The sequence below is a fragment of the Sylvia atricapilla genome, chromosome 1, assembly GCF_009819655.1.
Source record: "Sylvia atricapilla isolate bSylAtr1 chromosome 1, bSylAtr1.pri, whole genome shotgun sequence".
Taxonomy (NCBI): domain Eukaryota; kingdom Metazoa; phylum Chordata; class Aves; order Passeriformes; family Sylviidae; genus Sylvia; species Sylvia atricapilla.
This window is the reverse complement of record NC_089140.1, coordinates 145,038,754-145,056,032: the sequence shown is the minus strand read 5'-3', so window position 1 is coordinate 145,056,032 and position 17,279 is coordinate 145,038,754. Positions and strand designations below refer to the sequence as shown.

Below are 17,279 nucleotides of genomic sequence, written 5' to 3'. Positions count from 1 at the left end.
CAGGAGGCACAGGGCTACAGGCATTACAGAGCACTGATCTCCCTTTTTCACAGGATAATGGGGTATCTAGTGAATGTTAGAAACACACAGCAGTGTTGTTTGTAGGGGGAATAATTTGGGAAAAGCTCACTAGAGCCTCAGGCTTTTGAAAGAAATCACAGGGCTGCAATGGGCTGCTGGATGAACATTCTGGTATAAGACAAAGAACAGGAAGAATCCTGACCCTCTCCTTTTGCTGTGCCTCTCTCAGGATTGGCCTTACATAGGGAAGGGTCTTTTCCTGCATCTCCCTAGTGGCTCCAGGCTGCTTTATGACAACACATGAAAAGAAGTTGCTCCTGAAAATTACTTTTGCCATTGCAGATTCAAAGGTCTAGACATTTTATGGCGATTACTGCTGATGAACTTCTTCAAAAGCCCAGACCAGGGAATAGAAGGAAAATAAATATCTCCCCCATCACCTTCAAGGGTATTTGAGAGTGGCCTCAGAATTACATTAACCAGCTCCCTCTGCATTCCTGGATTTATATGTCCACCTTGGTCCCTGACCCTGATCCTCCTTCTCTAAGGAGTCCCTGATCCTGACCCTCCTTCTCCAAGGACCCTGATCCTCCTCCTCTTTTCCTGGCTGCAGTCTTCCCCCAGGTCTGAATATCCTGAAGGCTGAACTTGCCAGGAAACACTGAGGAGAAGAAGGCACCTTGTCCTTTTCCATCTTTGTCATCAGGTCTCCTGCCCCATTCAGCCCCACATTTTCGCTACCCTTCCTTTTGCTATCCATGTACTTGTGAAAAGGCTTCCTGATGAGATCTTATGTTGTTTTATTTATGGTCCCACTAAGCCTCCATCCTCTCTATTGAGAAGAACAAGGAGTAAAACAAGCAAAGCATCTGCTTCCCTCCAGGCTGAAAACAAGTCTGCTCATCTGGGTTTCTTCACAAAACGTTGAGGCTGCAAACACCACAGATTTTGAATGGAGCAGCATCCTGACTGCAATTTGGAGGAAGCAAAGTACTGGGCACTCTGTCCTGAGCATTGCAAACTGTCTGACTAGGAAATGAGGCAGTCAGTGCACTAACTTTCAATTAAATGTAGGCCTTAATAGAGCTCCAGTTAACTCAGGCTCTATATTGGACATAACATTACCGTCACGATTTTGCAGAGCCTTCTGGCAAAGTATGCAAATCTAAGTATTTTTCTGATCTTTTGATGGAAAATTTTATATTTTTTATATGTATAGATATGCTTACATTAACACACACACACACACACACATACTCATAGCATTGCCCTTTAAATAGTGACATTTTCTCACACTCACCATCTGGCTACCACAGAGCAGCCACAGTAATTTTTTATCTCCATGAACAAGCACTGCCACAATGTACAAAATTCAGTAAATGCTAGCCCAAGTCTAAAACAATTAGTCTTCTATAGCACATATTAATACAACATGCAGTCATAAAGTGTTTGGAAACAATGTGTTTGAAATTTTTCTAAAGCCTCTGACAACAGAGCCCAGATAACAATCTGACCTAAATAACCAGTCTGGTACTTTTACTATCGAAATGAGACAGAACATAAGGACAGATGGTGTCCAGTTGCATTTTGAATGTGCTCCAGTGGTGTCAGGGCCCCAAAGTGTCCAGGAAACTGGTGCTAATTTGACTTCCAGCCTTGTTATGCTTAGTAATTAAGTGACTTCTCCTAAACATTATCAGTCCCCAGGAAAACCACTCTAACCCAGAATCCTGCATCCTTGTGGGAAGCTCTGTTTGCTTGGGTTCCCTAGCCAGATCTCTGCAAACCAGAGATGTCCCTAGTTGCTCTGCATTTGGAAAGATGCCCTGGAAATGGGTGTGATAGATCAGGGTTGTCACAAAAGATGAGCACCTGGCTTGCTGGAGCTACTGTTCTGCGCAGCCTTTAGAGTCAAAAGCACACAGCAGAAAGACCTAATTTCCTGATTTTCTTAAGTGCTGCTTAGATCACTGTTTTCCTAGATTTAAAAAAGCAAGAAAAGCATAAAAGGAAAATTACAAAATTACTACCAAGCTTCACTCTGGGAGGAAGAAAGCTTTAGTGAAGTTTTCCACATTCCATGGGAAAAACAGTTTGAAAAGGAGTTGAATAGCCCAATCTACACACAAGGCCTATCCCACCACCTCCTCAAAGTGTAACACACAAAAATTATTTCTGCTTACCTAGAAAGGTAGGAGTTACCTTCTATTACATTAGAATGAACATTTTAAAAGCATTTTTAGTAATAAATTCTACTAAAAAATAGACCAAACTTATTATGACTGGTGTCATCATATGGATATGATAAGATAGATCATAATAAATTCTGACCTGAGTACTGAAAATTCTTTGCAAATATCAAGTCTCCTACATGCTCAGTTGCATATGATTTAAAGAAAAATAGATTCAATCAGATTAAATATTTGTTCAGATCAAACAGAAAATCAAAGGCAGAGATGGAAGCAACTTCTCAATTTCAGTGTAACTGGAGGGTTAAATTGAATTTTCTAATAACCCGTCCACCCTCTTCCTTTCTGTTACATACAGCATTTCACAGCCATGCAGCATATTTCTGGAAAGGACATTTCAGGGAAGCCTGTAGCTACTGACAGTTTGCATATATTTTTAGGGGACAGTAGACACAAAGCCCTGAAAACCATCAGTTAAGTTTCATTTCCTAAGAAGATCCACCCAATTCTAAAATAACGCATGAGAGTACCACAAGATTCATTGTATCTGGAAAGTGATGTGACATCCACGCTCATAAATATTTTTTTTCATCAGTCCTGCCAAATATTTTGTCTCAGTGACCTCATGTGGCAGTGTGTGTGGGAAATTAGGTCAGCACTGTGGACATGACAGTTATTTCATTTAAATTATACACAATTAATGAAAATGAGTAAAGACCTAAATGAGTAACTTCATGGGGGGCACTTTTGTTATAGAGCTATCTTTCAGCAGTATGTGTGAAATAGAGGATAGAGGGATTTTACTGCTCTTTTTTTTAGGGGGGGGGAGGGAATGGTTTGTTTGGTTTTTGTTTTTGTTCAATTCATAAATACACTTACCATTTTCTGGTCTGAGACGTAAACTAACAGGTGGACACAGGTTGGGAATGGTGCTCTTCAAGTCAGCTAAAAGCGGAAAAAAATCCAACACAATTGAAAACAATAATACTTGAAGGTTTAAAATGCAATTGATCTTCAGTATTTCCCGCATTATTTCTCTGATCTGGATGTTGCATCTTCTCCCCACCAAGAGAAAGGATGTAAGGCTGCTTTATTATCTAACCCTTTTGAGCTTGTACACGAAACTGTATTTCCCTAAATTTCTGTATGTATAAACATTTCTGGAAATGCTTTTTGAGATGCAGTTACGAACAACTCATTTCAGTATTTCTGTGGTTTTTTCTATGCCCCTCTCTGTATTTGGGTTTCTGCACCAGGAGAGACACAAGATTCTCTCTGCTTCCAACAAATAATAAAAATGAAGTTACCCCTGTGCATTCACATTTCGTAAAACACTTTGGCTAGTCAAACCAGTTATAACTTCTCCACTAAGATGTATTAAATGTCCATCCCTACCAAAGATGAAGACAGAGCAAAATTTTTGTTAACTTCTTCCAGTATGTATTTCCTATTCATGTAACCAATAGATTTTTATACAAACTCAGAAGTTTTCCCATTCACAGCAGTGAAGGACTGACCCATCCAAAACTCTTTGAAATGCTACTTTACATCCCTTTTTGACTGAGCTGCAGCTCTGACTATACAAAATCAAATTGCTCATGAGCAGAGCTGTGCACCAAACAGCTCACACATCAATTAGCCTATTATGAAAGACAGAGACAGAAGTCCCTCCCTCAAACAAGACTGTGGAATACAGCCAGAGACTCTGTATCATGCTAACATCCCACTGCCTACAGTAAAATCACTCCTTCAGATTTTACTCATTTTCCTTTTCAGCCTCTGAGCCTTTCTGATCTTTTTCCTGGTTCCCCAGACCTTCAACACATCAGCACAACCGATACAAATTTTTGTCTGTAAATATCTCCATTTGCATAAACATCTGTGCCTTGCTGTGTGTTATGGTCAAAACACATCTGTAGCTCCCTTGATGCGTAAGGAAATGTCACTGCCTCTCTTAACATTCCCTACTTTGCATACACCCCAGGCTCCTCTTCATCATCCCTCTGTCTGTCACATGAGAAACAGCCTTTGTTTTTTGTTGGTTATTTGCCAACAAGGGGAAAACAATCCTAAGAAATGGAAGTGTATCTACACCTCTGCTATTCCCTCTTTGCTCCGCCTTTCTTCTCTTCTTTACTTTTACCCCTGTCTGCATCTCAACTCTCCCTGCCTCAGGACACTGCCATTGCTTTATCAGGGTGTTTTCCCCTTCCTCTCAGTGCTAGACCCTAAGCCCACTCCTTTCTAGCCTCCATAATGTTTCCATGCTGTCTCTGCCCCTTAATAAGGGCTGCCCCACAAGAGGACGTGGATGGTTCTGTGGGCATAGGGACAGTGAAAGACTTGAAAAGATCAACATTGAGTTTATATTTCAGACACTTGGAGTGTGAATGAAGGTTTTATTTCTCAACATTGTAAAATACAATAAAATTACAATAAGATATTGCCACAAAATCTGATCCAGCTTTAACTGGATGATCTTTCTATCACATTCCATAGACAATATATATCCATGCTTTGTCCCTCCTCTCCTTTTGGCTGTCATCCCTTCTCTACTCTGCAAGAAGTAAGGGAGTATAAGAGCAGAAAAAAGCACTCCTTATTAAAAAAAATTAATAGTTATAAACATCACCAGATCTGCCTCATGGAGGCTGTCTGCTCTGGAATCGTGTCTGTGTGACCAAGAAACAGGCTGTCCTCTCATAAAGGGAGACAAACTCAGGCAGGCAATTGTTTTCCTTATTCTTTCAGTTTTGTGGAATCAGAGCTTAACAAAATAGAACTAGACCTGCCCAAAAGGAGTGTGACAAATGGCAAAATCTATTTAAAGTTTTCAACAAAGCAATGAAGCTTTTGTTTCTCCACAGAAAATAAAATCCATCTTGACTAGGAGTGGTTTTGATTCCTCCTGAGAAAAAACCACATCTCATAACTGCTCAAACACCTGATGGCTTCTTACTACTTGAAAAATACAGGTCTACTTTGGAATTTGGGCTTGATCCTTTCTTTACCAAAACAACCAAAAGTGAATTTTAAATTCTGGAGCAAACCCAAAACTTTTGAGGTTATGTATCCAGACGGATGACAAAACCATAAGCGCAGGAGTGAGAAACAAAGAATGATTTTCTGACTGCACAGTGAGGCAAAATATATTTGAATGCTGACATTGGCCACCAGTTTCTGATAGAAACTAAGAAACTAAATTCTACATCTTGGAGGTATTGCCATTCCTTTTTTATTAAAATGGATATTAAATTGCACCTTCCTTTGTTTTGCACATACTTGTTTGCCTTGTCTATTTGTGGTCCTTGCAAATGGGTCATACAGCTGGAAGCTGGAATTTTTATACACTGAAGCTAAATAATAAACTTTGATGTGCAGAAACCCATTAGAAAGCTCATGTCTCCTGCACCACTTACCAGGCTTTTCATACCAGCCAAATGGGTGTATTTTGATTTCAGCATCTGGTGAACTGCAATTTGAAATGTGCCAAGCACTTCTTGTTTCCTCAGCACACGTCTGGATTCCAAGGCTGTTCAGAGTCACACACACAATTTTTCCACCTGCCAAGGATGCACATGGTTATAGAAAAAAGGAGTACAATTTTCCTTTTCTAGATAGTGTTGTGAGGAAAAAGAGCACAGTATGGTTTGACTGAGTGTTAAATCAAATTACACTGACCTAGAAATCAAAGGAAGGAAGTACCTGAAATGAGCCTAGTGATTGAAACTAGTGCTGAAAAATGCCATCGAATTCATTGTGAGTAAAGGTGGGAACCACCATTAAAATCCATCCTAATCCAAAGTCACAGACAATTTCACTGAGCATAGGTCAGGGCTCCTTGAGCAAGCAGCCCTTTCATGTTAATGTAATTAAAAATCTGCCTGTATGTTGAAACATGTCCCGTACTTACATCAAGATAGAAATTCTTTCAAAGCCCTAGTGTAAATAATTTTGTTCCTGAAAAATATGAAGGGTTTGAAACACAGTTTCCTTGAAGATTTCAGCTCATGTGAAAATCACTACTGAAAGCTCTCTTGAATATATGAGCGCCAAGACTGGATGTCTGAAATGTCATAGATATTAAATATTAATCAGATAAACTAAAAATGTGACCATTTTGCATGTTGAGTGCCTTAATTTTTTTTCTATTTATTTTAGAAGTTTTTAAAGAAACTCAAAGTCATATTCAGTTAAGACTTCAAATTTCATATGATCATAAGGAGGTATGAAAATTGTCAACTACTTTTTATTTGCACATTAATTCTCATCTAAACTACACTGGATAAATTTTTTAAGCTAACAATTTTTGACCAGTGAAAATTTTGTCCGCTCAACAAAAAAAGGAATTAAAAATATGTATTTCAGAAGTGTTTCAAATTCCAAAATGCATTATAAAAACAGCACATCCTAATGACCTCAGGGAGAGTTGGTTAGCACATGACTTCACCAAAAACAATGATACACCTTTCAGTGACCTAAATCTGAATTGTTAATAACATATTAAAATCTATTTCACTGAGTTTGAGCTGGGTGGTATCCAATTTTAAACACCAGCTGAAGACTTTCCTCCTCAAGCAGAAGACTAAAATTTCGGAGCAGAAAAGATCAGACAACCAAGAAAGCCTAAAGACCAAACTGCCCCAGAGAATCCACAGACATTACACACTTGCATGTACCTAATTTCAGTAATATTTAGGTTTCAGAGTCCTTTAGACTTTAAAAAATGCAACAACATAAAAGGGGAGAAGTCACTAAAAGAAGTCAAGCAACACTTTTGAAGAGAGGTTGATGAATGAGAAAAAAATGGAGTTTTATCAGTTTGAATTTTATGCTGATGGAACTGCAGCCTGTTAAGGACTCATTCTCATTAAGTTTTCGTAATAATTTCTGAAATGTGTCATTGGGCTGAAGTCCTAGAAATGGTTACGATTACTCAAAAAGGTGCTGAGGAGAGGTGCATAAGACCTGAAAGGACTTTTAAAGTGCACTTCAGAGCAAAAGAGGGGTAAAATTTGGATAATGAAGAAAGACTGAAGTTATTTTAAAAATAAAACCTTGGGGGAAATACCTGACAGCTGGGAGTCATTTAAAAAGCCAAATCCTGTGCAACAGGGGTCAGCATCACACCAACGCTCACACTCAAAAAACCTAGGAAAGGAAAAACATTATCCATGGTATCATTAGACATATTAGACACTGAGAACATGTAGAGATGCCTTTCACAATAATTCTGAAGATCCAGTATATGTACACACTTCCATACATTTTCCATATGTAGATGAAATTATGCTTGATTAGTATACACCTACCAGACCACATCTATTAATTTATATGATAATTTTGATTTCTGCATTAAAAATATCAGCCTAAATTGATTTGGTGTACCACTGCTAAGAGATTTAACTGGCCAACTAGTAATTGGTAGCATTCTAAGTAACAATTTTCTTGCCTATAATTAATAATTATGTCAATTATTATTTATAATCCAATTATAAATCTCCTTTAAACCATATGTTATCTTTTCTTTATTAAATACTCTCAAACAATGTAATTCTTGGATCAATACTTCTGATTTCCTTTATCAGGATAAAACAGCAGACATGGAATTCCAGACATGGTTAAAATCCCAGGGAGAACAAAGGAACTTTCATGTCCTACCCATCTGAAACAGCTTTTCTGCTCATGTCTGTCTTATTCCTCACTGAGATTTCTGTGACTTTCTGGAACGGTACACGTCTGTAGAAGCTCTTCACAGAAGTTTTAAGAGTGACTAGAAGGAAAGAGAAAAACAAAATTGGAAAAATGTTTAACTTTGTCGTATACAAATACTGGTTAAGTAATCAAATGGTAGAGTCCATTCTACACTTTATGCTGAGCTACGGTTGATTAAAAGATAATTTTATGTTATCACAGAAAAATTTTCATTGTTAAGCCTGAAGATGAATAAAAATTCACCAAGTGAAGGCTCTGAAAGCTTATATTACATCACCAAGGAAAGACTTCCAGCCAGGCCTTTTGTTTCTGAGACCTGTATTGATGCTACTTCTTCCACAAGGCCTTAAACTAGGATACAGCTCCAGATTGGAAGAATTCAGTGTGCTCATGCATTATTCAGCCCATGCTGTCCTTTGGGCTCCCCAAAATGACATGATTGAATAGCTCAGTTCAGTGGACCTTTACATTTGTCACAGTAAAATTACATGTTCCTGTACAATGAAAATAGACTTGTTTGTCCACCTTCCTTACATGCTCCCTATGAGAAAAACATTGAACTTCCCAAGTATTCAAAGAGTAAAGATTAAAATTCACATCTATAGTTCTGCATTTGCTAAAAAATAATTTGAAAACCTAAAAATTACACTCATTTAACTGCCATAGAAATTTTAATGGTAGATTGAGACATTCCAATGTCATTTCTATTTCACCCATATTTTAAAAAGGGCTAAAAACTGATATAAAAATTTGAGATCCATTTAGCCTCTCTGACTTGGGAATGGCTGAGGTGGAAAGAGTGAAATTCATGGTTAATATTTTCCATTCTGAACTAAAAATGAAAAATCATATCCCAGACAGCCTGACCTGCCCTTGCACCATCACATCCCAAGACTCATTTATACGTGCAGACTTTTTATCTCAGGATCAAGAGCCAAAACACTGGCAGGGATTACCAGGGTTAGAGCAGACATTACACATCCAAATACCAAAACTTGCCTATTTTATGGTACAGTGTCTGTGGTTGCCAGGGTAGCACAGTTGCACAGTTTCCTGGTATTTGGTCAATGCTGCTGTCACAAATCTGTGCCTCTGGGTAGAGGGTACACACGAAGTATTTGTCTGTGGCATTTTGCAGATCTGCCATTCGACAAAAATCTTCCTTTTGGGCACAACCTAGGAAGCAAAGTCATGAACAGTTACCCACATGAGGGTTCCTTTCCCTCTCTGCTCCTCCTTATGTTTTCAGAGCAAAGCTAACCATCAGCAAACAACTAAAAGTAAGAATTTCAATATTATCCTAGTAATCGTGCAAATTAATTAATTTTGATTAATTAAAAGTGCAAGAGAAAGAGGGGCACATTCTGGCTCTAGTGGCACTGAAGAGCAGGTTTACCTGGAGAGAACAGTAAAGGAGGTACAGCACAGCTAATTGGGAAAATAAATTCCCTGGCTGTGACAAGCATTACTCCAGTGTATTAGTCTCTCTTTAATATTTTAATTCATAAAGATCTCTTTATTTTTTAGTAAATCTGACATACAAATTTTATAATCATAAGAGAACTCTGCATCAGTTGTGGTCTCTAACAAAGAAAAAGGAAAAAAGTCTACAATGTCTCAATAAGTTTTTACAAAATATATTTCTGAAGCATTCAAGCATCACACAAAATGAAACACAACTTTCCCAGAATCAGCTGTTCAAGACATTTGCTTGTAGCAATTTGTTCTGAATTTTGTCCCAGGGTAAGAAAGCACCTTCAGAAAATAATCAATGCTGTCAAACCCATTTCTTAATTCTCATGGCAATGGCTTCTGTAAACATGTGTGTCAATGCTTATTTTTAAACAGGAATAGCTCTACTGACCTCTTATAGTGATATTTGTGCACTGTTTAGTACTCTCAGTTCTGACTTCCTGGTAGAGCTAGAAACTCTTCTCCATTTACTGCATTAAAATGTAATTTACCATTAACTCAAATCTGCATTTTACCTTCTTTTACCAGTATGCCATCTCTCTATTTGGAGTGGTACAGCAGGGCATTGCCCAAGTTGTACCTTGGATTTCTCTTGGCCAGGACAGGGGCACCCTGATAGTGAATTATGGGCACCCTTTCTGCCATGGCAGGCAAAGGCTGTAAGGAAGAAACAGGTGGCCCCATCGGCAATTTCCATGAAAACTTTAGGAGTTGTCTACAAAAAAATATTTCAAAGTCTAAAGTTTCTACTCATCATTATTATACCTATTAAAAGATTTTAGTTAGTTGCTGTTCCCTACAGAATAACAGTGTCATGATGCCTTACGTGTGAGACACCAAAGCAGAGCTTCCTCAGCTGAGTACTTCTGCCTGAAGACCCAATACTGCTGGTAAGGGAGAGAAGAGTTCTGGTCACTTTGTATCTGGCTGCTGTCCATTAGGTAGAAAAGATCCTTTGTGGAATCTGAGATACAAACAAACAAAGAATCCCACAAAAAATTAACTCTGATCTGGAATGAATTATATTTATTTATATATAAAATTCTGCCCTTCACAGTAAAACAGCTGCAATCATTTTGTAGGGCTAGAATACACCAAAGCCTGCTTTTAATAACGGAATTGTCCACCCACAGTGACTCTCCTGTGGGCACTGCACAAAATAACACTGCCAGACTATTTCCAGCATCCAAAAACTAGATGAAAATTCCTGCTCCTAGAAATTAGAGTGTTTGCTCTACTCTGTCATGCAACACAATATCCTAACAGTGAAGTATGAGGATTCGGAGGATGCTTACAATTCCTTAATTTATGTAGTTTTCTTAATTCAAAATACAGCAGTTTCCTTATATTCCTTTGGTAAGTTTTTACACCTCTTAGTCTTAAAAGTTTTCTTGACAAGTTTAATACCTATTTCAGTCATTTAAGCTCATTTCTCTGAATTTATGCTCCCAGAGACCACATTAAATACCTCGTTTCTGTCACCTCCCTGTGATCTTTGGACATATATGCAATGATTTATATCTCTTGAGCTCCCTCTGAAACAATCAATCACAGATATTTTCTTATTTCCAAATTTACCTCCTTAAATGAGGGTTCAGTATTAAAAGACTCAAAAACTCTTCACTGACCTCTTACAAATTTCTTCACAAACACTTTCTTATTTATCAAATGTCATCAGCAGGTCTCATCCCCAGTTCTAACACTGTGAGACATTGTGTTGCTTAATCTTACATGCAGTGAAATAATCAGCAAATAATGAAAACAAGGAGAAGTAAAGAAGACATGCTGATGATTGCTGTTGAAGTGCTAAAGCACCTACTGACATGCTGAAAATGCACTGTAGCTTTGAATTTTCTACCAGAAACCAAAAAAGATATGTTACCCTGTGTTTTACAAATTATTATCAAGTCATAATAGGTCTGTAGACATTTTCCCAGATGTATTCATGACTTCCTAAAAAAGGTAACCTATAATTCCTGTTACCTCTCAAGTCATAACTTCACCCTTCAGTTTCTCTTAAACAGCTGGTGTCAAGACTAATATTTAGGGATGGAGGTAAAAATCTGCATTCCTTGCATAACTGCAGGTTTTAATGATATCATCAGGCCCAGCAAGGTAAATGAAGAACCCTGAGGGCTGCACTCATGCCTTGGCAGGTAAATGCAAGATAATTTCAACCACCATAATAGTTGCATTTTTTTGTCTCCCTTTTTAAGTCTAGACTTTAAAATATCTCTAACTGTATAGGAGCTCTGCTAGGTAAATGGGCATTTTTAGTTTTTTAATTAGTTTAGTTTACTTTCCTTTCAGATTCCATAAGCAAAATCAGCAATTCACTTCCTTTTAGGATTAAATCATGTGCTCAGACATTCATCAAGACTCTTCGGCAAAGATTATAATTCATTAAAAATGAATCAAGGTGTTCTCAGCAAACTCTACTGCTCACTTTCTTTTAGGATTAAGGAGCTGAAGGCCTAAATGAACTCCAGTAACTTCCTACAAATTATTTTCAAACTTTCCATGACTTCATATAACAAAGACCCAACCTAGGAATAACAAAGGAGCTAAGAGAAGTTCTCAGGTCCCTCCCTGTCATCATGCATGGAAGAAACACATGTGATTGCAGTTTCATCCTGGGTTTTCTCTACAGCCCATAGTTTCGATCATACTGTCAGTAGCAGTAAAGATGCCCAGGCCAAGGATTTCATTCCTGGGTTTATGTGATTTTTTTTTTCTCAGTCAAATAATATTACCTGTGCCTCTTCAGCTCAGTAAGTCTGAAAGAACAAGTTTCACACTGAACATTTTTACACTTTCATTTCCAGTCAGGCCTGGCAAGGTAAGAATCATAAAGCCAGGCCTACATTTTGAACATCTTTCTCAAAACCTGTGTCAGACATCCTACTTGAGAGAAATCCTCCGGCCTTTACAATACTTATACCATAATGAAAATATATATGGCATAGATTATGTTTTCTGGTTAAATTCTGCACCCCTCTCTGCTCTCTTCTGTTGCCTGCTCTGTCTCCTATTGCTCTAATACCTGACAACATGAGATCATCCTTTGTCTTCGAAGCAGCAGCCTCACACAAAGAGGTTTTCACCCGAGTGACCATATCAGAGTCTGGAACGAAATAGGAATCAGAGAGCACAGTAATTGCCTTTATCTTTCTTTCACAAGACAAGATAATCCTCAGTTACCAAAACTGAACAAATATATAAAGTGCATCACATAGGAAAATTCCTTTGGTAGTTCCTCAAAACATTGAATCAAGAATGAGTAAAACCATCTCTGTATAGGTCTGGGAAACACCTAAACTAAAATGCATTGTATGGATGACAAAATTAAATGCCATATCCACAGTCACTCTGTATTCAGCACTCTGAAGGCTTTGTGCACCTATAAAGCATTTTTACAAATCATTTGTGCAGGCCCTGCCACGTACATGGTGAGATTCAGATAGAAAAAAATAATTATCCTGCTAATAACACAACCCATGTAATTAGACATAAAGTGCCTAATTATTATGGTACTTGGACAATGATAGATGTCTTCATGATATCATTTTCAGGATATTAAAAGTTATAAAATATGTTCTCAGACACAAGAATTTACCCAAATTTCATTAAACTGGTAGTAGAAGAATTACTCCAGATTACACATCACTGCCAAAATAGGCTTCTGAGTTGTGTCTTAATTTGGATAGCATGAAATGAAGTGACAATGGCATTTCCATTATAGAATAGACATCTGCCACACCCTACAGCTCGTCATAAGTTTTTGTAAGAAATTCTGTGCGATAACTTACCTCTCCACAGGTAAATTTCCTGGAAGGTAGTGAAATTTCTTTCTGCCACTTCCATTAACTGAGAAGCTAATAAAGAAAATAAATCTGTTAGAACAGCTGTTTAACTAACATATTTTTTAAATACTCAGAAATTGCATAGAAAACACATCACTAAACTATGCATCACCTTCATTACAATATAAAAGTCTAAGGAAAAAGGTCCCAGGTGTCACAGTGCTGGTCTGGGTCCAGAGTGCCAAACTTTACTCAATTTCTTATCATTGCTTTCACCATGTAGGTCTGGGCATCTCCCTTTTTATCTTTGCTCCAGACTTTACCTTCCTTCCAGATTATTGGCTTGGATCTGCCTGAATTAAATGGTGCAAGTATTACAGAGTGATACATTTAACACAGTCTCAACTTTCATTAATGTTCATGTGGTCAAATCCATCTAGCTGCGCATCCAGTCAGAGAATTCTTATTCTCTTGTGATATGGATTTACTTGAAAAAAGCATTAGAGTACAAGAGCATGCTGGTAAATAAGACAGAGTCTATACAACAACTAAATGTAAATTGAGGCAATTCACTGACATACTTCCACTGAACACTTGTCCTCCCAGGGTAAAGGAAAACCTCTTCTGCTTCTCATCATAGCTCACACCATTACACACCCCACCCATGGCTGAGGTTGGTGCTGGACTCCAGCCTTTGGCATTGCAGATCAGCACGTCTGGGGAGCTCAGCAAACTGCACAGAATGGTACCTAGGGGCAGGAAAAGACACAGCTGCATCACTGCACTAATGCTCTGCACCTACCCAAGCCATCCAATACTTTAAGTGCCAACTGAACCTGTGTCACTGAGAGAGAGACCCTTCAGTATTGTTACAAAAAAACAAAACAAAAACAAAAACAAAAACAAAAAAAAAAAAAAAAAAACCCACCCAAATAAGCAAATTAGAATCATCTGTTCAAATTTGAGTGCTGAGGTTAGCTACTCATACCCAAACTAAACACTTGTAGCCCGTTTTTCAGTGATTTCATGCACATACTGTTATCACCTAATAAAATATTACTGTTATTTAATAATACCCAACAATGTTCTCAGCACTTCACAGCACCACAGAGACACATCCAATCCTTTGATGGCCTTAAAATCTCAGGTTCTGAACCAAAAAAACCCCACTTATATAATTTTACTGCAATGGTTTCCTGAACTGATGCCTGATTTCAGTTAAACCAACCCTGAGTCTCCCCCAGCCCTGTGATGTGAGTTGGGAGACCAGAGTGTTGAAGGCCAAATGTTCTGGCATCAATCTGTTACCATAAATTCTAAACAATACTCAGCTCTTTCTTTGCACTTGGTGTCACAGCCCAAGCACTTCTAAGGTTTTACAATGCCCTCTCTAGTTTGTTTTTAGGGACTGGGTACACGAGATATTGAATATGCTACCTTTTCCTTCTTTTTTCTTTTTTTTTTAAGCAAAATTCCAGTCCAAGTAATGCCATTTAGCTGTAGAATTGATCAAAATAGTCACCCTAACCAAACAGATATTCAACTTCTACACTCACAAGTAGAGAGAACCCAAAATTTGATGGTAAATGTATAGAGAAATGGACTATACAAGATCATCTAGAATATTGTGATAGGAAAAACAAAACAAAAAACAAAACACCAGAGAATAATTTTCTGGAAGTATTTTCTTGACAACTTTCACAGATAATTTGTGACAGATTTTCACATATTTTCTTAAATCTAGGATCAGTTTCCACTCCAAACTGGAGAGGTCCTTGTCACATAGCAGCCACTAGCACATGCCTGGATTTCACAAAATCATAGAATATCCTGAGTTGGACGAGATACACAAGAATCATCAAGTCCAACTCTTGGCTGTTGATAGAGCTTGTCTCTAAATCCTTGAGGCATGTCATTAAAAACTCCACATTTCCTACAGGAAATGCATCTCCAAGGGGAAAATCAATACCATCTAAGCTTGAAACTAAACTGCAAAAAATAAGCACTTGCATAAAGTGCTTGAACCTGTTGGCAAAAATCTGTTTGTGCCAAAGTACCACCTCTGCCAGACTCCATCCATCCCATTACCACTTGCTCTCCTGGATAGACATCCAGACCTGGGAGATTTTATCATTTCTGCATGCAATATTATAACATAATTCTGTTCAGTATCCTTTTTTCCTGCTCTTAAAAGGAAGCTGATTTTCATCTGCACCACAAGAACTCTGTCTGGAGGCACCTTCTTAGTTCCTGCATCAGCTGAGAGACATCAACTTTTAGCAGCCAAGCTGTGCTATGTATGGACAGAGGTGTTTTCAGGACAATTTATCTTATCCAGATGGAGATGTCACACACACACAGAATAGGCAGAGTTGGAAGAGACTCACAAGAATCACTGAGTCCAATTCTTGGCCCTGCACAGTACAGCTCCAAGAGTCACACCATGTTCCCATGAACATTGCCCAAACACTGCTGGAACTCTGTCAGGCTTACCCCTTCAAAATGTCCCACTTGTTCCAAGAGCAGGTTGCTACATCAGGTTTTTACTGCTCCAGACCAAGTCTTGGGCATTACTCAAACCTCCACAACACTAAAAGAAATGTCAGTGATGTAGAGACAGGCTGCTCACAGAGGTATGATGCAAAGGTGGGTGTACTGTGTCCAACAATGACTTCCACTCATTTAGCATTCATTTCCCACTGCAGAACTCTTTTCTGTGCAGTCAGACAGTACCTCCATCCAGCAGGAGCTGGCTCAGGATGAATCCATCACAGCAGGAGTCCCTGCTGCACTCCTGTCTGCAGAGCAGCTGAGCATCAGTCCGGGATGTGCTGGCTGCTGGGAGCACCATGGAGCGGTACACGCCAGACAGAACGTTCTGGAAGCTGGTCCTCTCATAGGCCTTGAGCCCAGAGGAGCTGAATTCCTGTCCTGGGTAGACAGAAAAGGAAAGGAGCTCAAGGGAGCTCAAGGAATGTTTCTGAATTCCCTGCAGACTGCAGCTGGTTGAAAGTTTTAGGATCAAAATCAGTTTTAAAAGTCCTTTTCTGGACTTTGAGTTTCAGAAGCAAGATAAGATCATCAAGTGATATGGTGCCATTATTACTGAGTAGCTGGTTATAATGCACTGCCAGCAAAGAGCTCCTAAACTGATCTGTCTGGTAATATTCCACCTTCAAGCACTCAGTTACACTGTTAGCAACTCCTAGATAAAAATGAAACAAATTTATCTCGTTTAAAAAGTAAAATGTGTCATTTGGCCAGCATAAATGGATCTGCAATTAAGGCTTCTGCTAACTACGACAGTATGATTCAAAGAATTTTGGATCTAGAAAACTAGAATAGGTCTGGTATTAACAAGATTATACCAAACACAACAAGCTCAGGGGACTTGACTTACTTTCAGGTGAGACTGAGATCTCTTTTTTTTTATTAATGTTAATAAATAGTGACTCAGAGATTTGGACAGAAGTACAAAGAACATGGTAAGAGCAGAGAGTTTTGATTCAAACCCTGCAGCATTTGGTTATCTTGCTTCCAGTTTGGCATGACACTTAAAGCACGACACGATGGATTGTGGTGCTAATCAGCCACACTCAGGCCATGAATAAATAAACAAAAAAATAAAATTTGTCTCATGCTTCGTTAATTCAGCTGAAATGTTTTGGGATTCATGGAGAACAGTTTACTTCTTGGCTGGTATACTACTAGAACAATTCATAATCAAAAGTAAAGTGAACTTAAACTATGTACAGGCTAGTCATTAATAATGCCTTATGTACACAAATAACAAACTGCTTAGTAAAGAGAAGTCACAACAACATAGGAAAATACATTGGATAGATATTGAGGTTTTATGGGACTAGTTGCTGGGAAAAATCATCAAAATTACTTCCAAAGTATTATTAATTTCTAGGAATGATGTGAAAGAAAGATTAGTTGAAGCTTCTGTCTGAAGGACTGTCACTAAATGTTGAGCTCTTTAAAGCACTGTGTCTTCTTAAACAAAGATGCTCCCCACGTTTAGTCATGATCCTCTACAGAAGTAACTACCAGCTTGGACACAGAGTCAGATTTA

At 38.3% G+C, this 17,279-nt stretch overlaps 1 protein-coding gene across 1 annotated transcript in view; it reads right to left on the bottom strand.

Moving 5' to 3' along the window:
* TG (thyroglobulin) overlaps positions 1–17,279 on the bottom strand; it is a 143,812-nt gene that overhangs the window by 82,576 nt on the left and 43,957 nt on the right. Inside the window, exons 24-33 of the mRNA XM_066316925.1 lie at positions 15,935–16,132; positions 13,783–13,950; positions 13,208–13,273; positions 12,442–12,522; positions 10,225–10,362; positions 8,925–9,101; positions 7,872–7,983; positions 7,282–7,361; positions 5,630–5,773; positions 3,090–3,155 (exon numbers count right to left, since the gene is read on the bottom strand). Of these exons, the coding sequence (XP_066173022.1) occupies positions 3,090–3,155; positions 5,630–5,773; positions 7,282–7,361; positions 7,872–7,983; positions 8,925–9,101; positions 10,225–10,362; positions 12,442–12,522; positions 13,208–13,273; positions 13,783–13,950; positions 15,935–16,132 (1,230 nt within the window). The remainder of the gene's footprint in view (positions 1–3,089; positions 3,156–5,629; positions 5,774–7,281; positions 7,362–7,871; positions 7,984–8,924; positions 9,102–10,224; positions 10,363–12,441; positions 12,523–13,207; positions 13,274–13,782; positions 13,951–15,934; positions 16,133–17,279) is intronic.